The 24,892-nt window shown below is 43.6% G+C and overlaps 1 protein-coding gene across 1 annotated transcript in view; it reads left to right on the forward strand.

The window, feature by feature from the left end:
• The window catches only part of PDGFRB (platelet derived growth factor receptor beta), a 134,616-nt gene that overhangs the window by 49,038 nt on the left and 60,686 nt on the right, over window positions 1–24,892 (forward strand). The window contains exon 2 of the mRNA XM_070739072.1: window positions 4,393–4,475. Coding sequence (XP_070595173.1) covers window positions 4,424–4,475 — 52 coding nt within the window. The 5' untranslated portion in view covers window positions 4,393–4,423. The remainder of the gene's footprint in view (window positions 1–4,392; window positions 4,476–24,892) is intronic.

Here is a 24,892-nt window from a genome sequence, read left to right on the forward strand (position 1 = left end):
AAATTAGAAGGACATGATCTTATGCTTGGCTGGCATGCATTTGTTTGGTATGATAAAGATAAAAATCATTCTTATTTTAAAAGACATACGTTGAGAAAATACTTATTTGACGTCTGGAAAGATATAAAGAAAAACCACTTTTTAACAATTCCGGATTGGGTTACCCCCTTGGATGCAATAATACACCCAAATTCTATTAACGACACAAGAAATATAAGATACAAAGACTTGTTAGATAACCAAATGAAATTAAAACCTAGAATTAAATTACAAGATGAAGGGATACAAATTGATTGGTGGCACTACGCACAGATTAGATCCAGATATCAGAAAGACAGTATACTTTACATATTTAATAAAAGTAAAAATTTGTTAAGCGACTTAATTACTAAAAATCAAAATAGGGTAATTGGAAAAATATATAAATATTTGATTACTCATAAGAATATTGAGTTAACATTAAAAGATAGTATGATACACTGGTGTAGAAACATAGGTAAAGAAATTGATTTAGATACATGGGAGAAAGTTTGGATGTGTAATTGGAGGATGACAAAGTCAGTTTCTTTGAAAGAGAACCAAATTAAAATGTTCTATAGATGGCATCTCCCACCAAGTAGAATAGCAAAGATGTTCCCAAAGACATCACCTCTATGTTGGAAATGTAAGAAAGAAATAGGATCCTACTACCACCAATGGTGGACATGTAATAAAGCTAAAATGTATTGGAAAATGATAGAGAAAATGACAAAAGAGATTACAAAGCAGAAAATAGATTTCACCCCGGAGTTTTGTTTGCTAGGAATTACTAACCAAAATTACAAAAAAGAAATTTTGTATTTGATTATACATATTTTTACAGCGGCAAGGATTATCTACGCGCAAAACTGGAAAGGGGAAGATATCCCCAAAGAAGAGGGAGTTATTGCAAAAATATTAGACTGCGCGGAAATGGACATGATGACAAGACGCTTGAATGACCAGGAAGAAACCAAATTTTATGAAACATGGAACAATGTTTATGAATGGATAGATAAGAATAAAAAAGAAAGAAAGAAGAGTAATAATAAGTATAGATATTTTAGATAACTTTTTCTCATTGAGATTTATATTAGATTTAGTTTATATATATAGAATAGAAATTTGCTTTTTTTTTAAGATTTTTTGACTTGAAACTAGTTAGAAATTTTTTTATGATATCAATTTTTTCTATTAGATATTTTTTGTATTAGTAGCATTGAATTAGATATTCAATCATGTATTCCTTTTTCTGTATCTGCATTTATACTTTTGAGAAGAGCAGGGATGATACATCCCTACATTGTATGTTAAATGTTTGTAAGTCTGTATGTTATTTTAAAGAAAATTAATAAAAATATTGAAAAAAAAAAAGAGAAGGATTTAGGGGTAGTGATTTCTGACAGCCTCAAAATGGGTGAGCAGTGTGGTCGGACGGTAGGAAAAGCAAGTAGGATGCTTGGCTGCATAGCTAGAGGTATAACAAGCAGGAAGAGGGAGATTATGATCCCCTTATATAGAGCGCTGGTGAGACCACATTTGGAGTACTGTGTTCAGTTCTGGAGATCTCACCTACAAAAAGATATTGACAAAATTGAACCGGTCCAAAGACGGGCTACAAGAATGGTGGAAGGTCATAAACATAAAACGTATCAGGAAAGACTTAATGAACTCAATCTGTATAGTCTGGAGGACAGAAGGAAAAGGGGGGACATGATCGAAACATTTAAATATGTTAAAGAGTTAAATAAGGTTCAGGAGGGAAGTATTTTTAATAGGAAAGTGAACACAAGAACAAGGGGACACAATCTGAAGTTTGTTGGGGGAATGATCAAAGGCAACATGAGAAAATATTTTACTGAAAGAGTAGTAGATCCTTGGAACAAACTTTCAGCAGACGTGGTTGGTAAATCCACAGTAACTGAATTTAAACATGCCTGGGATAAACATATATCCATTGTAAGATAAAATACAGGAAATAGTATAAGGGCAGACTAGATGGACCATGAGGTCTTTTTCTGCCGTCAGTCTTCTATGTTTCTATGTTAAATAAACAAATTTCAATAACAGAGTTAAGAGAAGCTGTTAAAAATCAAAAAAGTAACAAAGCTCCGGGACCTGATGGCCTTCCAATAGAATTTTATAAAGAAATGTTAAAAGATCTAGAAGAGACTTTATTAGAAGTAATCAACACAGTTCTTGAAGAAGGAAAATTGCCTGCTTCATGGAAAGATGCAAACTGAACTCTAATATTTAAAAAAGACACAGATCAGAACTAATAGCTAACTATAGACCCATTTCACTTTTAAATGTTGACTATAAAATATTCAGTTCAATTATGGCAAATAGATTAAAAGGTTACCTAAATAAATCCATTCATTCCGACCAGAATGGATTCCTACCCAAAAGACAATTGAGAAACAATTTGAGAATTGTATTAGACATCTTGGAATATTATGAATGTCATAATGAGAAGCAAGCTGCGCTAGTGTATTGATGCCCAAAAAGCATTTGATAATATTAATTGGGACTTCATGCTAAAGCAAATAGAATACATCAATTTTGGTGAAAATTGTTTAAGAGCAACAAGCAATACATGGAACAATTTGTCAATGTCATATTAAACGGCGATACAACATCCAAGATTTCAATTAAAGAAGGCATGATACAGGGATGCTCACTTTCACCCCTTTTATTTATTTTAACCTTAGAAGTACTTACTAGAATGATCAGAAGGAATGAACAAATAAAAGGTTTAAAAATTAAAAAAGAGACATAAATTACAGGCCTTCGTGGACGATCTTATCTTTATCCTTGAGGATCCAATAGAATCTGGTCCGATATTAACAGATACACTTGAAAAATTTGGGAACATAGCGGGATTAAAAATAAATAAACAAAACCCCAAAATGATAGTTAAAAACATGAGAAACAACCAAAAGAACTGATGACAAAGTTGAATATACAAATAACAAAAAGGATAAAATATTTAGGGATTACCTTGACAGCAAAATGTACAACACTTAAAACTAACTGAAAATTGACCGAAAAAATAAAAAAAAGATCTGGATAAATGAGGGAAACTCCAACTCTCTTTCATGGGAAGAATCGCTACAGTTAAAATGAATATAGTACCCAAAATTCTCTTCTTATTCCAAACCATTCTTCTAAAACTTAAGCAAGACTATTTTATAAATTTGAACAGACTAGTTAGTAAATTTATTTGGCAGCATAAAAAACCCAGAATTCAGCTCAAATATTTACAAATGTTAAAAGAAGAAGCTGGTCTTAGCCTACCTGTTTGGAAAGAATATGATAATACATCTATTTAAACTTGGATTAAAGATTGGATTCAATTAGATAACTCCAGGTTACTGAATTTAGAGGGCCACGATTTGCACTCTGAATGGCATTCATTTCTGTGGGAAGAGAAATCTAAAACCATAGATATTTCACAAATCATTTTATCAGACATTCACTGCTAAACATCTGGCAAAAAATTAAAAGACAGGAATATGGAGGTATTCCAAATTGGAAGCTTTCACTCACCCAAACCTTAGGAAATTAGGTAGAACAGTCACATATAAATATATGATTAAGGATGATGGGAACATCAAAACAAGAGCAGAACTAGAGAGTGAAGGAACTAAACTAGAATGGTGGGAATATTTACAGATCAAATCAAGATACGATAAGGATACGCAAGAACTAGAAACCGAGAAGGAAAAGACACTGGATAAATTACTTTTAGGTACACAGGAAAAAATAAATTCAGAAAATATATCATTATTTACTATCCCAAGATAAGGAAAAGGGAAAAAAATGGTCACTGAAAAAAATGGGAACAAAACTTTGGCTATATTAATATTAATATAAGATTTGTTCCACTACTATATTGTTTTTATTACTGTTGTGAGCCGCCCCGAGTCTTCGGAGAGGGGCGGCATACAAATCTAATAAATAAATAAATAAATAAATAAAATATAATATAGAATTCGACATTTGGCAACAATCATGGGAGAGAAATTTAAAATTGACACTAGCCACATCCTACAAAGAAAACTGGTTTAAAATGTATTTTCATATTAGATTGTATTTTTTCCAACTTCATTTTAAATCATATTTATTCCAATTTCATTTTAAATGGTATTTAATAAAATTCCATTTAAATTGTTTTCATCAGATTTTAGTAATATTTTTTTCACTTTACATGGCCCAAGGGCTAATCAATAAAGACTCGTGTCATGTCTAAAAAGTTAATATTATTCTAATACTGTATATCAATATTTATTAACCTACCCTTGGTCATGGCATATGCTGCCCACTCTCCTGGTTTCTATGTATCACTGGTTGGTGGTTTGTTTTGTTTTACAGGGTACTGCATGAATCAGAACTGACAGCCACGATGCCTGCTTTCTTTCGGAAGATACTAGTCTTCTTGGTCCTCTTCCTCACAAGTAAGCAAACACCTGGGCATATTATGGATGTACAAATGCTTCTATAAACTTCCACTTTATATAGAAATAGGCTGTGTTTGATTATCTTTCAGGTAGAGAGAAAAAGAAATTCTCCCGAATCATGTTTTGTGACATTATTATCTGTATACAATTGCTTTGACATCTTAATCTTAAAAGAATAGAATTTGCCTCTTAGCTACAACATGCACTTTGCCTTGCACATGTGTGTGCCCACACACTTCTGTAACCCAGTCTTGCGGAATTGTATTAAACAAAAGTCAACCAATTCAGCGCCCATTTAATATATAAGTCCCATTGATTTCCATGAAAATTACTTCCATGTTGACGACCACTTTTGGTTAGCCACTCTAAGGGTGTGTGTGTGTCAGATATAATCAACTAAAGGTGGAGTCCAAGGATAAAAGCCCTGTTGTGTATATGTACGGACAGGCAGAGTTTACTGGGCTTCTGCTGTAGAAGCTTCTCTAGTCCTGTGGATAGGAAGGTTAATGCCCAAGGGGCGGGGGAGGAAGGAGCCCAAAAAAGCCCTGTTTATATGTTGAAACAATGCTTTTTTCTCTGGATACAATTCAGTTGATAACACTGCTTTGCTTCAGTAGGAAAATGAATATTGTTTCAAAAGGGAATTCAAACAAGTAGTTTGTACACCATCCCCACTTTTACCTTGGGTAATCTGGTTTTCTTTTTCCAATTGCAGTATTTATTTATTCATTCATTCATTCATTCATTTATTAATTAGATTTGTATGCCGCCCCTCCCTGTAGACTCGGGGCGGCTCATTTATTTTACTAAAATGAGTCTGGAATCATAAACATACCGTAAACCTTCTCTGGTGCTGTGGTAGGAGCATCCACATATGGATACTTACTTCCGTTTGCTAGGAGACTGAGTTGTAACAATTTCCTGGTCACGCCCCTCTGCTCGGCTGAGTTTTTAGAACTCAGTTGAGCCAAGGAAACATGTTTGCACTCAGCTCCAGCAGATTGAAGTCAAGAAAACAATACCTTTTCTGGCAATCTTTGTCAGCCTCTACATCCTCTTTGATGGTTTGATGGAGAAAGATGAGGAGTGCAGAGATCAAGAGTTACATCAGCTTTGGATGCTCTGATAGCTTGCAACTGCCGGTAAGTCAGTGTGATACCCAACAGGAATTCCAAGAGGGCAGCTTTCCAAGGTGGGGAGGCTACTAGTGAGATCGGCCTATGAATGTATGGATGGCTGCAATTATTTTAAATTATACTATTTGTTATTTTGATCCATATTTATTTTGCTGTGAGCCGCCCTGAGTCCCAAGGGACTTGGGCAGCATAGGAATAGAATAGAATAGAATAGAAATGGGAATAGGAATAGAATAGAACAGAACAGAACAGAATAGAAAAATAATAAAATAAAATAAAATAAATAATAATTTCTAGATATAAAGATTTAATAGGACAGTCAAAAAGGTTAAAAACAATGATAGAACTTGAAAAACAAGGTATAAACCTTGATTGGTATACGTATACAGTGATCCCCCGTTTATTGCGTCCCCAACCATTGCGAACAGGGTACTTCATTTTTTTTTCAACCCGGAAGTCAAAATACCATCTACGCATGCGTGCCCGTGGGCACGCATGCGTAGATGGCAACCGGGAGATCAGCTGCTGGGCGGCTTCCCTGAGTCTTCCCCCTCTTGCTGGCGTCAGCGAGGAGTTTCCCCACTGCCCACGCAAACTCCTCGCTGCCGCCCGCCCTTCGCCCGCCCACGCCGTTCATTCTCGCCGCTTTCGAGCTGAGTCCGGGAGCGAATTCGCTCCCGGACTCAGCTTGAAAGAGGCGAGAATGAACGGCGTGGACAAGCCGTTCCTTGCCGCTTGCTATCGGCGCTTTCGAGCTGAGTCCGGGAGCGAATTCGCTCCCGGACTCAGCTCAAAAGCGCCGATAGCAAGCGGCAAGGAACGGCTTGTCCACGCCGTTCGTTCTCGGCGCTTTCGAGCTGAGTCTGGGAGCGAATTCGCTCCCGGACTCAGCTCGAAAGCGGCGAGAATGAACGGCGTGGACAAGCCGTTCCTTGCCGCTTGCTATCGGCGCTTTCGAGCTGAGTCCGGGAGCGAATTCGCTCCCGGACTCAGCTCGAAAGCGGCGAGAATGAACGGCGTGGACAAGCCGTTCCTTGCCGTTCGTTCTCGGCGCTTTCGAGCTGAGTCCGGGAGCGAATTCGCTCCCGGACTCAGCTCGAAAGCGGCGAGAATGAACGGCGTGGACAAGCCGTTCCTTGCCGTTCGTTCTCGGCGCTTTCGAGCTGAGTCCGGGAGCGAATTCGCTCCCGGACTCAGCTCGAAAGCGGCGAGAATGAACGGCGTGGACAAGCCGTTCCTTGCCGTTCGTTCTCGGCGCTTTCGAGCTGAGTCCGGGAGCGAATTCGCTCCCGGACTCAGCTCGAAAGCGGCGAGAATGAACGGCGTGGACAAGCCGTTCCTTGCCGTTCGTTCTCGGCGCTTTCGAGCTGAGTCCGGGAGCGAATTCGCTCCCGGACTCAGCTCGAAAGCGGCGAGAATGAACGGCGTGGACAAGCCGTTCCTTGCCGTTCGTTCTCGGCGCTTTCGAGCTGAGTCCGGGAGCGAATTCGCTCCCGGACTCAGCTCGAAAGCGGCGAGAATGAACGGCGTGGACAAGCCGTTCCTTGCCGCTTGCTATCGGCGCTTTTGAGCTGAGTCCGGGAGCGAATTCGCTCCCGGACTCAGCTCGAAAGCGCCGAGAGCCAGCGCCCCCCGGACCCCCAACCCGGGTTTGGGGGGCTGCTAGGAAAGATACAATGATAAAGTGGATGAAGAATATAGGATATTCAATAGATAAAGTAGCAACAAATTTGGGAAAGAAATTATAAAATAAAATTATAAAATGTCAATGTCAACACCGTATAAGGAGAATATATATAAGATGTTTTATAGATGGTATATGACACCAGAAAGATTAGCAGAAATGTTTAAGAATAGATCAATGAAATGCTGGAAATGTAATCAGTTACCAGGCTCTTTTTGTCATATGTGGTGGACATGCACAGAAGTTAAGAAATGTTGGAAAGAGATTCAGCAATGGATACAGAAGATTTTGAAAAAGACTATTGAATTTAAACCAGAAATATTCTTATTAGATATTTTACCAGATAATTTTAATAAAGAAGAAACATATTTGATTATACATATTTTAACAGCAGCTAGAATAGCATATGCACAAAATTGGAAGCTGAATAAAATTCCAGACAAAAGAGAAATATTATGTAAGATTTTAGACTGTGCCAAAATGAATAGGCTTACTTTAAAACTTAAAGATAAAGAGGAGTGTGATTACTATAAGATTTTGGGAAGGTTTTATGAATGGTTGGAAATTAAAAATAATTGAGAAGTATTTTCTTTTACATACTTTTGAAGAAATACATGATGATTTAATTTTAATCTATTAAAGACCCAGATGACGAAATAAGGACTGGTGGCAGCATTGGATAAGTAGTCAACACAGAGATGGAAGGATTAAATTAGATATTGAGTTGAGATGTTAAGATGTTTATGTTTTATTATAAATAGGAAAAAGGAATATAAGGGACTGGATTTTATAATATTGTTATTTGTAGATGAAATATATCTCGTGTAGTTAATTTTAATTAACTTACCAAAGAAGAGGATAAAAAGTACATATTGAAAGTATTATTAGCGCTTTTCTCTCTCTCATTTATAGACCTCAGTGCAGCATTTGTCTCTATAAACAGAGATATCTTATGGAAGAAGTTGCCCAAGTTAAAAATGGAACCCAGACTATTATATCTGATAAAGGGCCTCTATACAAACACATGTCTAGAAGTCCGTACTGGAGTCAGGGGCTCTCTTACTCAGAGCATCCCCACCTACAAAGGAGTCAGACAAGGTTGTATCTTGGCCCCGATGTTGTTTAACCTTTATGTTAATGACATACCAGGATTCCTCCATTATACAGACCTTCACGTGCCAAAGATCCTCAATAGACACATTAACATTCTCCTATATGCTGATGATATGGTTTTGATGGCACATTCTCAAGTAGGCTTGAAAAGATTGATGTGCTTATTGTGCTCTTAACTTCTTGAATATTAATAAGCACAAATTCAAAGTGGTGGTTTTTGAGGAAAAGGCAAGCAAAGTATAACTGGTATCTAGATGGGGAGCCTATAAAACAAACAGATAGATTCACATATTTAGGGGTGGTTTTTAAAGATACAGGACCCTGGGTCAATCATTTTAACAAAGCTCTATGAAGGCCACAGCAAGCTCTAAAATGTTAATTAAACTACTCATAATCACTCAAGCTTGCTGCTTCCTATTCTAAAGGTCTATAAAGCAAAAATCACACCGATGTTAACATGGTACTAAATTGTGGGGCCTGTTAAAGGCCTCACCACTGGAAGAAAACCAAGCATACTTTCTAAGAACTATCTTGGGGACCAACAGAAATACACCTGCAGCAGCAGTAAGAGCTAAAACTGGCATCCATTCTATCTACAGTTTAACAGCTATTAAAGTCTTCAACTCTTGGTGGAGGATTCTCGCAATGGAACCTGATAGACTATCAAAAATGTGCTTAGAAGAACAAATGGGCACACCTCAACCCACTACATGGATCAATCAACTTTCTCAAGCTATCCTACATCTCGGCTTCTCAACACAACACCTGCTTACAGCCGGACATCAGGCCAAGGCAATATTTAAACAAAGCGTCTTAGATGTTAATGCACAAACTGATATTGAGCACTTGCTAAGTGCAGGCCACTGAAATGGCTAGCCAAGAACAAATTATCCTTTCAACTAGAAAAATACCTGACAATTGGCTTGACCCAATACCATAGAACAGCTCTCACTAGAGCAAGATTTGAGTAGTTAGATTCTATGGTTAAATACGGACAATTCCACCAAGTACCATATCTTGAGAGAACATGCATCTGCGGTGCACCAGAAATAGAAGAGATTGCGCATGTCCTACTCAATTGTAAATTATACTCCTCAGTAAGACCTCAGTATTTATAGTCCCTACTTGACAAAATCATAAACCACTGTCTTACTTTTCTTCAGGGTACAAATATGTATGTAGTTTCTAGAACTGTTAAGTTTATAGTCAGGGCTGTCCAGATGAGAACATGTTTTATAGAACACATTGGGGTGGCATGCAAAGGAGATGAACTCACTTAAGAATACTTTATACCAGTATTCCACATTTGTTTTAATGTAAAACTTTGCATGACTTATATTTTCATGTTCCACTACTTAATTTTAGCTTATCATACTCCTTTTTAACACACTTTATTTAAATTCACTTTATCTTATCTAATATTATTGTATTTTAACCAGTTTACACTATTGTATAGTGTTTATGATAAGTTCCCGTTTTATGATGACCAATGTGATCACTATTTTTACTTTGATATGGTCGATTGATTGATTGATTAATCAAATAAAATTAGAGAAGCTTAGTACCAAGGGCATGTTCTGGTGCTCTGAGCTCATTCCCAGCTCTGGAAATCCTTCGAGGACTTGTGGTTTGCTGCTGGTGGTGCATACTATTAGTATTAGTAAGGGTCCCCTCCTTCAAGATCTTATTGAGAAGAAGTGAGCCGACCTGGCCTACATCACTGAGACTTGGAAGACTCCAGAAGAGGGTGTCTCAGAGGGTTAGGGTTTGGCACAAGCCAAGACCCCAGGGAAGGGAAGATGGGTGGCAATAACTATTTGAGAATCTCTTTTTGCCTTCAGGGGCCTTGTTTCCCATGTTTCTGGCTGGGAAACCTGGGAAGCTGGGCTTATGGGACCCGTTCCTGAAGCTGAGCTCATGAGATCAGGTGGGAGTGTTGCCTACTATACCAGTGTTTCTACTGCACAACAGTCTCCCTGCCTGAGCTTCTGGAGGCCGTCTCAGGGTTGGTAGTGGAGTTTTCCAGGCTTATGGTCCCGGGGGACTTCAATCTGCCATCTGTGGGTATGGCCTTGGAAGGGGCCCAGGAGATCATGACTATCATAGCAGCCATGTGCCTAATCCAAATCATCTCAAGTGCAGCTCAGGACAGTAATCACATGCCAGATATGATCTGCTTGTCAGAGCAATGGCAACATGATTAGTGGGGAACAACCTTGTCATGGAGAGATAATGCCCTGTTAGTCTTCAGATTCTCTTATGCTGTTCTGTCCACAAGGAGTTCAGAGCCATTCAAGCAAACTGTCTCTGGCTTCCAGAGGGAACTGGGGAATATCTGGGGGGGGGGGGCACATTCCTGCCAAAGCTATGGCAATGTCCTAAAATCAAAGGGCAGCTAAGGTTTTGGGCAGGATCATGCCTGTGTGACTTCTCTTGATCCATCAGTACAAACTCTTCCCATTGTTCATGGAGGAGCTGAAGATTCAGAAAAGTGTTAAGAGACACCTAGAATCTCACTGGAAGAAAATGAAGGGTGACTCCAACTTGCTACCACTTAAAACTGCTTGTGGTGGTAATAGTGGTGAAACATTACTACTGGACTTCTCCATCCTTATTGCATTCACAGAGTGTCTCCAGCAGCCCTGTTTAGGATCACACAGTCCTTCATGGGACAGAAGAGCTCTGATGATCATCTTTAGGAAAGCATCAAGGAACTAGTTCAACATCTGACAAAGTCAGTTGGCTTTGTTCCCAGTTGGAATCCATGCATTGTGCAGATCCATGTGAAATACCTGAAGTAATATCTTGTACAGTTATCTGAGAATAGTGCAAATCCTGTGGGCCTTGACAAAGTGGACAGGGTCCTCAAAGCCATCAGTGTAACCACTTACTGTATCAATTAGAACCTGTCCCTTCTGGTTGATGAAAGTTTCCGGGAGGTGACAGCCATGGACTTCTTCCAGGCAGACAAATTAAAAATAACCTCAGGGCAATTATTAATACTTTGGCATACTACGAATACCATCTGGAAGAGCAAATGGCCCTGGTTTTCTTGGATGCAAAGAAAGCATTTGATAATGTAAATTGGTCATTTATGAAACTACAACTTGATAAGATGAAATTTGGCACTAAATTTACCAATTTGATCCATTCTATATATTCTTATCAAACAGTTACAATTATAATAAATAATGAACTGACAGATAGATTGGAGATACAAAAAGGTGTCAGACAAGGTTGTCCTCTCCCCCCCTTTTATTTATTTTAACATTGGAAATACCTTTAATTAAAATAAGGGAAAATAAAGGAAATTAATGAAATTAAAGGATTAGAGATAAAAAAAGAACATTATAAAGTCCAAGCATTTGCAGACAACGTAGTTTTTATTACAGAAGATCCCTTGACAATAATACCAAAACTAATTGGTTTAGTAGAAGAATTTGGAAGCGTAGCTGGACTAAAAATTAATAAAATTAAAACACAAATGATAACTAAAAACATGACAGGAACTCAGATAAAACAACTAGAAACTAACAAATATGAAGATAGTGAAAAAAGTGAAGTATCTAGGTATTTGGATACCTTCTAAATCCTTGTCTCTAAAAGGTGATAACTATATTAAACTCCTAGCTTGGATCAAAGAAGACTTGGAAATTTGGAGTAACTTGCATTTATCTTTATTAGGAAGAATTTCAATGATCAAGATGAATATTTTACCCAAGCCATTGTTTATTTTTCAGGTAATCCCAGTTAACCCCGGGAAATATTTTTTTTAAGAATTAACAAAAATTATTAAAAGTTTTATTTGGCAAGGGAAAAAAGCTAGAATAAAATTAACGGCATTAGAAGATGTTAAAGAGGGAGGAGGGTTAGGACTTCCAAACTGGAAGTTATATTATCAGGCCGCAGCCCTATCATGGATTAAGGGTTGGTTAACATTGGATAACAATAGAGTTCTAAATTTAGAATGTTATGTTGGGATGCCATGCCTTTGTATGGTACGATAAACACAAAGTCCATACATATTTTAAAAGACATATAATTAGGAATTCTTTATTACAAACATGAATAGAAATTTTAAAAGATCATTTTTAAACAATGCCGGAATGAATTTTCCCAATTGAAGCAATACGCCACCCAAATTTGTTACAAAAAGGAATAATATTAAGATACAAAGATTTATTAAATTCACAATTGAAACTTAAATCTAGACAAGAATTAAATAAAGAAGGCATAATGATAGATTGGTGGACCTATGCCAAGATCCAGGGAAGATTTTATAAAGATGTAAAGAACTATCTTTTTCAAAAAGAGAATAGTGCGCTTGACAAGATAATAATGAAGAATTAAGGAAAATTGATTGGGAAAAATTATAAATATCTGATAAGGTTTAAAACAGAAGGATTGATTCTAAAAGATAGTGTGATTAGTTGTAGAAATTTTGGACACAATATAAACTTAGATGAATGGGGAAAACCCTGGTCATATAATTGGCAAATAACTAAGTCAATATCATTAAAAGAAAACCAGATAAAGATGTTTTATTGATGGCATTTGCCTGCCAATAGACTCTCAAAAATGTTTCCTAACACCCTCCCCAACTGTTGGAAATGTAAAGCGGAAATTGGCACATATCACCATCAATGGTGGACCTGCTCAAAAGCCAAACCATGTTGGAATACCATTGAAAAATGGTTAAAAGAAATTACAAAACAGGAAGTTAGAAAGACCCCAGAATATTTTTTATTAGGTATCAAAAATATTAAAAAGATATACAACATCTGATAACACACATTTTAACAGCAACAAGAATAGTTTTTGCTCAAAGGTAGAAGGATGTAGAAGTTTCAAAAGAAGAAGAAATAATTAGGAAAATTATTGAATGTGCAGAGCTGGATATGATGACGAGGCAGTTAAAGGGTCAAGAAGAGACTGAATATTATAAAACCTGGGATAGGGACTATAATTGTTTCAACAGAAGAAATACCTAAAAAATTTAAGACTGTATAGTGTATTGCTATAAAATTGTAAATAATCCTTGTAAACAATAGAAAAATATAAGCATATTTCCTTTTTTCCTTTTTAGTATGATATGATTAGCAAAAGATTTTTTAGAGACTTCTATTAAGAGCGGAGCGATTAGAGCTCCTTTTTTGTTGTATGTTCTGTTGGTTTTTTTCTATATATGTTTGTCGATGTTTTGTCTTGTTTTTGAAAAATTCAATTAAAATTTTTTAAAAAATTTAAAAAAGAACTGTCCCTTCTCCAATGCACTTGCAAGGAGAGTCCAACGTGGATATTTCTCCAGTCTCATTGGAAGGGACTGAGTTTAATTTAAATATTATTAATATTATGCAGGTACCGCCCCCTAGCCCACCAGTCATGAAAACTCAGTTGCAGTAAAGGGACCTTTTGAGTTTTCTCTCCACAGAGTTTTTACTAATGAGTAAAGTTTAGTGTAATTACCTCGTTTGAAGTTTTAATATCTTTTTCTTTCTCTCTTTTCCTTTTGCAGGTTTTCTTCTCAGAAGATTGGCTCCCTCCCTTGCAGCAGGGGACCAGACTCTCCATGGGTTCTGTCCTCTTGCATGCTACACCCCCGCCCCCGCCCCCATCTTCACCAGGCTCGTTGAAAGGACGTGGGGGGGGCTAAAAAAAGGGGCGACCGGGTCACCGACCTCCGCGGTCACACCCGGCTAGTAGGAGGAGGTTGACGTCGGGAGGGGCCTACCCCGCCCAACAAAAATACCAGAGCCGGAAGAATCGAGGCAACCAAGTGAAACTGCAGACAGAATGCGCCTCAGACGCGCTAAAGTGCCGAGACGGCTACGGATGCCGGTTTCTTGCAGTTAGAGCGGGAAAAGGAGCTCCTTGTTTTTTCCCACCGGTCTCCATGGCAACGGCGTGGCGGCCATGTTTTTGGCTAAAAACAAGGAGGGGGTAGAGCAGAGAAAGGCTCCTAGCCACGCCCCCTGGGTCCTCCAGTAACACGCAGCCGCATTGAGTCCAGGAGGTTAATTGTACCATCGTCATTAGGCGGCGTGAAATGGTTGAGCATTCAATTGCAAGGAGTGTGTGAGTGTTACTGGGGAAAAATAGGAATTATGGCTGATACTTCAGCTCATTCGGGGGAGGACATGCCGGTCACAGCCCGGCCCTGTACCCCCAAGGAAAAACCTGAGAAGAGCAAGTCCAAGTCTTCTCAGGGAGCCTCACTCAAAGAGGCTGAGAAAAGAATAAGGGCACTTGAGAGGCAATTAGAAGTGGCACAAAGACAGCTGGCAGCCTCATCATGGGGCCTATGCCCACCCCGGCCTCCCCCTCATGTGTAATAGCAGGGGTAGCAGGCTCGGCAACGGAGCAGGATTGGTCGCCAGATTGCCCCCTACTGGCAGCAACAGAGGTTTTCCACCCCCCTCGTCAATCTCAACCTTGGCTTAACCTCCCAACCATGCAGCAAGGGCCTCAATATAGTGAGCCCAAAGCCACCTTCACACCTTCATCTGTGGGGCTGAGGAGCTCGCTGGATACATGGCAGAGCATGCCACAGTCACTCCAGGACTTAATATCAAATGCGTATTCACAGGGCATAGCAACAGGTGCCCAGCAACACGCCCCAGGGACCCTGAACCCAGAGCAGCCCAGAGACCTGTGGGTGGCCCCACCCAATCTTCCTTGCAGGGTTCAATGGAGGAGGAGTTGTTCCCTAGAGAGAAAGACAGCGAAGATAGCAAAGGCCTATCCGGAGATGAGAATCCTCCGGAACCCCCGAGTTTTATGGGCCTCTTTAAACCCTCCCTACTCAGGATCATGCTTAATAAGGCCAAGTTGGCCTTCGAAGAAGTGGGGGAGGGGAAACAGGCTAAGGAAACCACAGTACCGGCCGCAACAGGGGTGCTTCTCACTGTGCCAAAAAAAGAAACAGACAATATTCCATCTTCAGAGATCTTCCTTGAGAACATTAAAAGGCCTTGGGAGACCCCGACAGCGGCCCAAGGACCGTCTATGGTTGATCGGAAATTTTACACCTTCGATCAGGAGATGGAATCGCTTTTAACCTCCCCAACCATAGATACCCCAGTGGCCAGTTTAGTATCTACAGCCCTGATGCCATCAGAGGTCTCAGATGGACTAAAAGCTGAGGATAAGAAAGCCGAGAATGTGGTGCTCAAGACACACCAGATGGCGGCCTGGGCCTTACACGCTGCCTCAGCAGCTTCTTTCTTTAACCGGGCCACCATCCTGTGGATACAGGACATCCAATCCAGGGTGAACCCTGAGGACAACAGGCTGCGCCAGGACTTAAACAAATTACTGGCAGCCACCATGGATGCAGCCAAATTTGCATCCAGAGCAATGGCCTCTTCTTTGTCATCTCGCAGGCTGATTTGGCTCCGCAGCTGGCAGGCGGATGTCAAATCCAAATGGCGTCTGGCCTCTGCACGCTTCCAGGGTGAGAAGTTGTTTGGAGACTCCCTGGAAAAAGTCCTTATCGAAGATAAGGACAAGAAAAAAGTACTACCATGATCCAATAAGAAGGGGGAAAGGCGCTCCACCCCCTTCTATCGACCGCAGACATTTCAGTCCGAGCCCTCCTCGACCAGCTCCTGTTCTGTCTGGGTTCCCCCAGACCTCAACACCAACTGGAAAAAACAGCCAGACACTCTGGTAAAAGCCAAAAGTATTTTATAACTGGAAAAAATAAGCACAGAGGAAAACCTGTTCTTCCCAACAGACAGGATATAATACGGTACAGCAGGGTCCTGATGTCCAGACAATACAGCAAGCTTCTTGCTGGCACCCCCCCCCCCCCCCAAGGTTTCAATAGTCAAAGGCACAAACCAGGATTCCAAGACGCCAAAGTTCACAGTCAGGTCCCACGACTCTCAAAGATAAAACTCCACAAGCCAGGAAGGGTGGGTCTGCCTTTTAGCCTTTCCCAAGAGCACCACACCCAAACCCAGCTGTTGCCACTTTAATGCTGAAAGTATTTAGCCAATTGATTCCGTCTCTGAGTAGCTCTTCGTTGTCGCAGATCAATTATGGCTTGTGCACTTTCCTCTAAGGAATCCAGGCTGCTTGCTGGGGAGAGCTCCCCCTGGTGGGACTCTGGCTGTCCTCCCTCTTCTTCAGCCTGGGATTCCTCCTCCTCGTCTGTCTGCACCTCCTGTTCCTCAGCCTCTCCCTCTGAGCTGGAAACCGACAGAAGGTCAGCCGTTCCCGGAGGGGCCTCAGACGGAACCACAACAGCTCCCAGGGTTCGAGGGCATTCTCCCAGGGCTCCTTTAATCAGGGAGGTTTCCGCATGGAGAGAACGTATTTTGCGGACTGAGGCAAGCCCTACCAGCAGGGACGCCGTCCCTACAGAGGCTCCAACTTCAAGGGATCCAGACGTTCCAAGTGACTTTGTGGGGACTTACCTGCTTGGGGGCAAACTTCAGCACTTTGCCGACGCATGGGAGAATACATCGACAGACACTTGGGCAGCTACCACTGTGGCCCAGGGTTTGAGGATAGATTTCTCCCATCTACCCCCCAACAGATTCATTCCATGTTCCCAAATAATGGACCCTCAAAAGAAACTCCTATTACACAAAGAGATAATGCATCTGCTAGAAATAAATGCAATGGAGGAGGTTCCCCTACATCTAAGGGGAAAAGGTTTCTACTCTGTAATATTCCTGGTGCCAAAGGCCTCCGGAGGGTACCGTTTAATATTAAACCTAAAATGCTTGAACCTCTACGTGCGCTACCAGAAGTTCAAAATGCACTCCCTCTGGTCAATTCTACAGTCTATACATCCCAAAGACTTACTAACATCGATAGACCTCAAGGAGGCCTACCTACATGTGCCGGTATTCCCGGCACACAGACAATTCCTGCGTTTCTGCTTAAACGGGACACATTACCAATACCGGACAATGCCATTTGGCCTTTCTTCAGCACCAAGGACATTCACAAAGCTATTGGACGTCCTTACGGCCTCGCTCAGACATTGGTCAGTGCGCCTTATGGCATACCTGGACGACATCATCATATTGTCAAAGTCCAGGGAACAGGCACAACAAGATCTACAGCTCACACTGACCACTCTCCAGATACATGGGTTTACCATAAATTGGGACAAGAGCCATTTAACCCCAACAACACGTCTGGCTCACCTAGGCACTTCAATAGACACGGAATTATGCCAGGTTTTCCTGTCCCAGGAAAGACAATCCAATATTCGAACTCTAATACAATCTTTGAGAATTCAACAAAGGCCCTCACTAGCCTTCTTGTCAAGAATACTAGGTACCCTAGTATCCTCCATAGAGATCGTGCCCTGGGCCAGGTTACATCTAAGGCCGCTCCAGTGGTTCCTCCTACCCTTTCAAAGGAGGAAAATCAGCCACACACAGACCAAAGTGACCTTGAGGGCGGGAGTCAGACACTCCCTGAGATGGTGGACTTCATCAGCAATCCAGAAGGGATCACCATTTCAAGGTCAGGACTTTGTGACTATAACGACAGACGCCAGTTTGACAGGCTGGGGTGCCCATCTCTCATCCAGCGTAGCTCAAGGTCTGTGGGAGCCACAGGACTTGCAGGACATAAATATAAATTTCCTGGAACTAAAGGCAATTTCTCTGGCACTACACAGCTTCTCCCCCTTGGTACAGGGCAGACACGTTCTTAACGGACAATGTCTCAGCACGATCCTACATCAATCACCAAGGGGGAACGAGATCCAGATTCCTGATGCAGGAGGCGGAATCTCTGTTCAGATGGGCAGAGGTTCATCTGGCCTCTCTCTCAGCCGAGCACATATCGGGACAGGAGAACGTATGGGCGGACTGGCTGAGCCGCAGGACTATAGATCTGGCGGAGTGGAAATTGGACTCCGGGATCTTTTGGGAGATAATCAGTCGATTCAACATTCCGATATTGGACCTATTTGCAACGTGTCACAACACACAACTTCCACGATTCTTTTCCCGGTTCCCTTCTCCGGGAATGGAGGGAGTGGATGCGTTGCGACTCCCCTGGCCAAAGGGCCTTCTGTACGCATTTCCTCCCACTCGCATCATACAGAGAGTCCTACAGAAGATCCTACAGGAACAAGCAGAGGTGCTGCTTGTGGCACCGTACTGGCCACGGAGAGTGTGGTTTTCGGATCTAATGGAACTGTCCATCTCACCACACTGGAGAATTCCAGACCATCTGGTAGCCCTCAGCCAGGGATGCATCACTCATCCGGAACCACAGTGGTGGAAACTGACCGTGTGGCACTTGAGGGGGACCACCTGAAACACCAACATCTACCTGACACGGTCATAACTACCATGCAATCAGTGTGCAGACCATCTACGAGGCGCATTTACCAGGCTACTTGGTCGGCCTTTTGCGAGTTTTGCAGGGCACATGACATCGACTCCCAGTCGGCCTCACCGGGGACGGTACTAACCTTCCTACAGGCGGGGCTAGATAAAGGACTAGCCCCTAACACCTTGAGATGCCATGTGGTGGCACTATCCACGGTTTTGAGTCAGGACTACTATCGTCCTCTGTCAAGGCACCCTTGGATTAGGGATTTTTTAAAAGGAGCGTCAAATATCCGGCCGGCGACAGTCCATAGATATCCGTCTTGGGATCTAATGTTGGTTCTGAAGGCCTTGACAGCTCCACCCTTTGAGCCATTGAGAACAGTCTCGTTACGCTTCTTATCCATCAAGAAAAAAAAACAAAAAAAACCCAAGATGGCTGCTCACCGGTAGGAAGTTTTTTCTCTCCTGCTGGCAATATGCTGGTTTTGCTGCCAAAGCTGGTTCTTTGACATTGTTATTCCCTAGATTTGAATTGGAGCACTCAGGAAAGACCCAAGATGACTTTTGGATGGCTATGAACCCATGATGGAGGAGAATCTTAAAGATTGCAGTTCTCTGTGGGAGCAGCTGTAAAGTCACTAGTCTTTTATCCATCTTTTCCGGTTCCTGTGCGAGCAGTGAGGAGCATGGTGGGTCCGCTGCTCCTCTGAAACAACGGAAAATCATCAGAAAAATGGGTCAGTCCAGGTCTGAGGTGGTCGATGTTGGGTCAGAGCCCACGGGCCACTTCGTCCCCCTGTTGTTGTGAGCTTGAGGGCTGGGAATGTCCCCGCCTGTTGGGGGGGGACGCCAAGTGAGACTGCGGCAAGAAGAGGTGGCTGGTTAAGACGCGGAGATGGCGTCGGCGTCGGCGTCTGATGGAGCCTCGCAGAGGAAGCAGCCTTTTTGGGAGATGCTGCCTTCTGGAGAAAGGAGAGGACGGAGGAACGCCGAGCCACCGCTGTGGAGATGCCGTGGGAGAGCCGAGGGAGAGCATGGCACCGGAGAAACATCTTGTTGGTGCGGAGAAATGCGGAGAAAGGGCGGCGGGATCGGACCGGATGGAGGATGGAGGGTCGTAGCGCCGGCAGGGAGGCGATGAGAGGAGCCGAGGGGAGCGAGAGGAGCCGAGTCCCCGCCGGGATAGACCTCCAGCCTGACTCCGGAGGTGAGAGGTCCGGTGTCGAGATGGCAGTGTCGGGGAACGACGGGGGGAGAGAGACAGCTTTTTTTTGGGAAGGAATGGAGCCCAGTGGCGGTGGCCAGCTTCAACGCCAATGGATGAATGAAGACATCTAGGGGCAATAATTTAGCCCCCTCCACTGTATGGCACCAGTGGGTGAGAGCTGCTGGGGGCCAGGGGGAGATTAAAAAACAACAACAAAAAAAAACTAAGAACTGAGGATTATTTCTCCAACTTCCCCCCCTCCCCTCTTAACCTTGATTCCTGATTTGTGTGTATCACCACTGAGGAACTATGCCCCCTTGTGGATTGTGGATGGATTGAAGAACTATGTGGATTGTGGATGGATTGAAGAACTATGCCCCCTTGTGGTCTGATTTTAAAAAGACAGCTAGGAAGAGAGGAGGTTTAACATCAAGACTCTTTGAACTAGACTAAGACCTTAGACCATGGAGACCAAGGAACATCGTACCTGGACTGACTGATTGATTACTGATGATTATAAAATGTTTTAAGATCTGATTTTATACCATCAAAGAAAATCAATTTTTACTAATTTATAATTTTATCCTATATTTATATAAGTATAATTTTAATGTTTTAGTGTTTTAAATTTTTTATCAATTGTTATTTTATACTGTTATAAATTTAATTGTTTTTTAATATAATTGGGGTGCTAAGTAATGGATGACTGGGATAAGTGACTGGGAATGATTGGTATAATTAGGTTGGTGGGTGGGTGGGGGGTTATGGTATGGATGAGTGGTTTGATAGTAGTGTGAATGATAGATTTGGCCCACCTGACGCTCGGGAGACGGGAGAGGAAGGGGCACTGATCTCTGGGGTGGCAGAGGGTCAGAATATCCCTGTGTTGCTGGGGAGAGGCAGATATGGCGGGGGCCACAGAGCTAGCCGTTCCAGGGGAACGAGGGACCGTTGCTTAATAACGGTCCCTTGTTCTGGCTCTGTGAGCCCAATCTTGAGTACTGGTGATGAGTGTAACTCTGGCCCTGGACTCAGGTTGCTGCTGCTTAACGCCAGGTCGGTGGTAAATAAAGCTCTCCTCATCCGGGATTTGATCCTGGATGAGGAGGCCGACCTGGCGTGTATTACCGAAACCTGGCTGGGCCCGGAGGGACGTGTTCCTCTCTCTGAAATTTGCCCAGCCGGGTTTCGGATATGGCATCAACCTCGACCCCAGGGAAGGGGGGGGAGTGGCTATTATAGCCAGGGAGAGCCTTTGCCTGCGTAGACTCATTGCTCCGGAAATTGCGGGTTGCGAGTCTCTCTTGTTGAAGTTGGACTTAGGGGTCCAGGTGGGCTTATTTCTCACGTACCTGCCTCCCAGCTGCGTGTCAAAAGCCCTGCCTGTGCTACTCGAGGAGGTAGCCGGGTTGGCGGTGGAGTTCCCCGGACTCATTGTCCTGGGGGACTTCAACCTGCCGTCACTCGGCGAAACCTCTGGGTTGGCACAGGAGTTCATGGCCACCATGACAGCCATGGACCTGACTCAAGTAGTACAGGGTCCGACTCACGAGGGAGGGCACGCGCCTGACATGGTATTCCTTTCCGAGCAATTGAGAAATGGTCTGAGACTAAGGGGCTTAGAAGCATTGCCTTTGTCATGGTCAGACCATTTTCTACTACGGCTTGACTTCCTGGCTCCAATCCTTCCCCGCAGGGAGGCGGAACCAATGAAGATGTTCCGCCCCAGACGCCTGATGGACCCAGAGGGCTTTCAGACGGCGCTTGGGGTTATTCCAGAGGCACTCATCCACAGTTCGGCGGAGTCTCTTGCGGAGGCCTGGAATACGGCTGCTGCGGAGGCTCTCGACCGGATTGCGCCTTTGCGACCTCTCCGTGGCGCTAGACCCCGTAGAGCTCCATGGTTCAACGAGGAGCTCCGGGAGTTGAAACGCCAAAAGAGACGTCTAGAGAAGCGATGGAGGAAGAGTAGGTCTGAATCTGATCGAACACTTGTAAGAGCTTTTATTAAGACTTACAAAGTGGCGCTCAAGGCGGCAAGATGCGCGTACCATGCCGCCTTGATTGCATCAGCGGAATCCCGCCCGGCCGCTCTGTTTAGGGTGACCCGCTCCCTTCTTAATCAGGAGGGAGTTGGGGAGCCCTTGCAGAGTAGCGCCGAGGAGTTTAACACGTTTTTCGCTGATAAAGTCGCTCAGATCCGGGCCGACCTCGACTCCAATTGTAAAACAGAGTCGACTGACAATGAGTCAGTCGAGGTGACTGGGGCACGTACATGTCCACCTGTCTGGGAAGAGTTTGATCTGGTGACACCTGAGGAAGTGGACAAGGTCATTGGAGCTGTGAGTTCCGCCACCTGTCTACTGGATCCGTGTCCCTCCTGGTTGGTCTCGGCCAGCAGGGAGGTGACATGGAGCTGGGCCCAGGAGATCACCAACGCTTCCTTGGGGAGGGGAGTTTTTCCAACACTCTATAAAGAAGCGCTTGTGCGCCCCCTCCTCAAGAAGCCTTCCCTGGACCCAGCCGTACTTAACAACTATTGTCCAGTCTCCAACCTTTATGGGGAAGGTTGTTGAGAAGGTGGTGGCACTCCAGCTCCAGCGGTCCTTGGAAGAAGCCGATTATCTAGGTCCCCAGCAGTCGGGTTTCAGGCCCGGTTACAGCACGGAAACCGCTTTGGTCGCGTTGATGGATGATCTCTGGCGGGCCCGGGACAGGGGTTTATTCTCTGTCCTGGTGCTCCTCGATCTCTCAGCGGCTTTCGATACCATCGACCATGGTATCCTTCTGCACCGGTTGGAGGGGTTGGGGGTGGGAGGCACTGTGCTTCAGTGGTTCTCCTCCTACCTCTCTGGCCGGTCGCAGTCGGTGTTAGTGGGGGGTCAGAGGTCGGCTCCGAGGTCTCTCCCTTGTGGAGTGCCTCAGGGGTTGGTCCTCTCCCCCTTGCTATTTAACATCTACATGAAACCGCTGGATGAGATCATCCAAGGACATGGGGTGAGGTATCATCAATATGCCGATGATACCCAGCTTTACATCTCCACCCCATGCCCAGTCAACGAAGCGGTGGAAGTGCTGGAGGCTGTTGGGGCCTGGATGGGTGTCAACAGACTCAAACTCAACCCGGATAAGACAGAGTGGCTGTGGGTTCTGCCTCCCAAGGACAATCCCATCTGTCCGTCCATTACCCTGGGGGGGGAATTACTGACCCCCTCAGAGAGGGTCCGCAACTTGGGCATCCTCCTCGATCCACAGCTCACATTAGAAAACCATCTCTCAGCTGTGGCGAGGGGGGCGTTTGCCCAGGTTCGCCTGGTGCACCAGTTGTGGCCCTATCTGGACCGGGACTCATTGCTCACAGTCACTCATGCCCTCATCACCTCGAGTTTCGACTACTGTAATGCTCTCTACATGGGGCTACCTTTGAAAAGTGTTCGGAAACTTCAGATCGTGCAGAATGCAGCTGCGAGAGCAGTCATGGGCTTACCCAGGTATGCCCATGTTTCACCATCACTCCGCAGTCTGCATTGGCTGCCGATCAGTTTCCGGTCACAATTCAAAGTGTTGGTTATGACCTTTAAAGCCCTTCATGGCATCGGACCAGAATACCTCCGAGACCGCCTTCTGCCGCACGAATCCCAGCGACCGATTAGGTCCCACAGAGTGGGCCTCCTCCGGGTCCTGTCAACTAAACAATGTCGGTTGGCGGGCCCCAGGGGGAGAGCCTTCTCTGTGGCGGTACCGACTCTCTGGAACCAACTCCCCCCGGAGATCAGAACTGCCCCTACTCTTCCTGCCTTCCATAAACTCCTCAAAACCCACCTTTGCCGTCAGGCATGGGGGAACTAAACATCTCCCCCTGGGCACATTTAATTTATACATGGTATGCCTGTGTGTGTGTCTGTTAGTATATGGGGTTTTTTAAATCTTTAAATATTTTAATTAATTGAATTATTTATGATTTGTTTTACACTTGTTGTGAGCCGCCCCGAGTCTTCGGAGAGGGGCGGCATACAAATCCAAATAATAAATAAATAAATAAATAAATCAAGACAGCATTCTTAGTCGCAATCACATCGGCTAGACGTGTATCAGAACTGTCAGCCTTATCGATGAGACCTGACCTCTGTATATTTCATCCAAACAGAGTTGTACTCAGATTAGACCCAATTTTTATTCCTAAAGTCAACTCCCGTTTTCATAGAGCACAGGAGATAGTACTACTGGACTTCTGCACACACAGCACACACCCATCAGAACTGAGATGGCATAAAGTAGACGTAAGACGTGCCGTTAAAATTTATATCAGTAGAACACAGACATCCAGAACATCGGAGGCACTCTTTGTGTCCTTTTCTTCCCGGAGAACGGGCATGAGAGTCTCATCTCAAACCATCAGCTGTTGGATAAGAGAATGTATCACAGAGGCTTATAAAGCAGCAGGACAGACTGTTCCTCAGGGAATAACAGCACACTCCACTCGTAGCGCAGCTACCTCTGCGGCCTGGGCTACACAGGCTTCGATTGAAGATATATGTAGAGCAGCCACATGGGCAGCTCCGTCTACCTTCATCAAGCATTACCGGATTGACTCATTTGCCTGTACGGAGGCAGCCTTTGGGAGGAGGGTGTTGCAAAGGGTATGCTCAACTTGAACGCCCTTGGTCCAGTCTTATCCCTCCCCTTGTTTCATTATGGCTTGGGTACATCCCACGTTGGACTCTCCTTGCAAGTGCATTGGAGAAGGACCGTTGAACTTACCTGAATGGTCTTCTCGATGCACTGCAAGGAGAGTCCAAACCCGCCTGGCTTGTTGGACCAGGGCATTATCTGGTTTGGGGTTGTGTTTCGTTTGAATTGACGTTGCCTTCCAGTTGAAAATAAAAGTTCATAGTTTACTGCTCCTTCGTTTTCTCATTGACTGGTGGGCTAGGGGGCGGTACCTGCATAATATTAATAATATTTAA

Source organism: Erythrolamprus reginae, chromosome 2, assembly GCF_031021105.1.
Source record: "Erythrolamprus reginae isolate rEryReg1 chromosome 2, rEryReg1.hap1, whole genome shotgun sequence".
NCBI lineage: Eukaryota > Metazoa > Chordata > Lepidosauria > Squamata > Dipsadidae > Erythrolamprus > Erythrolamprus reginae.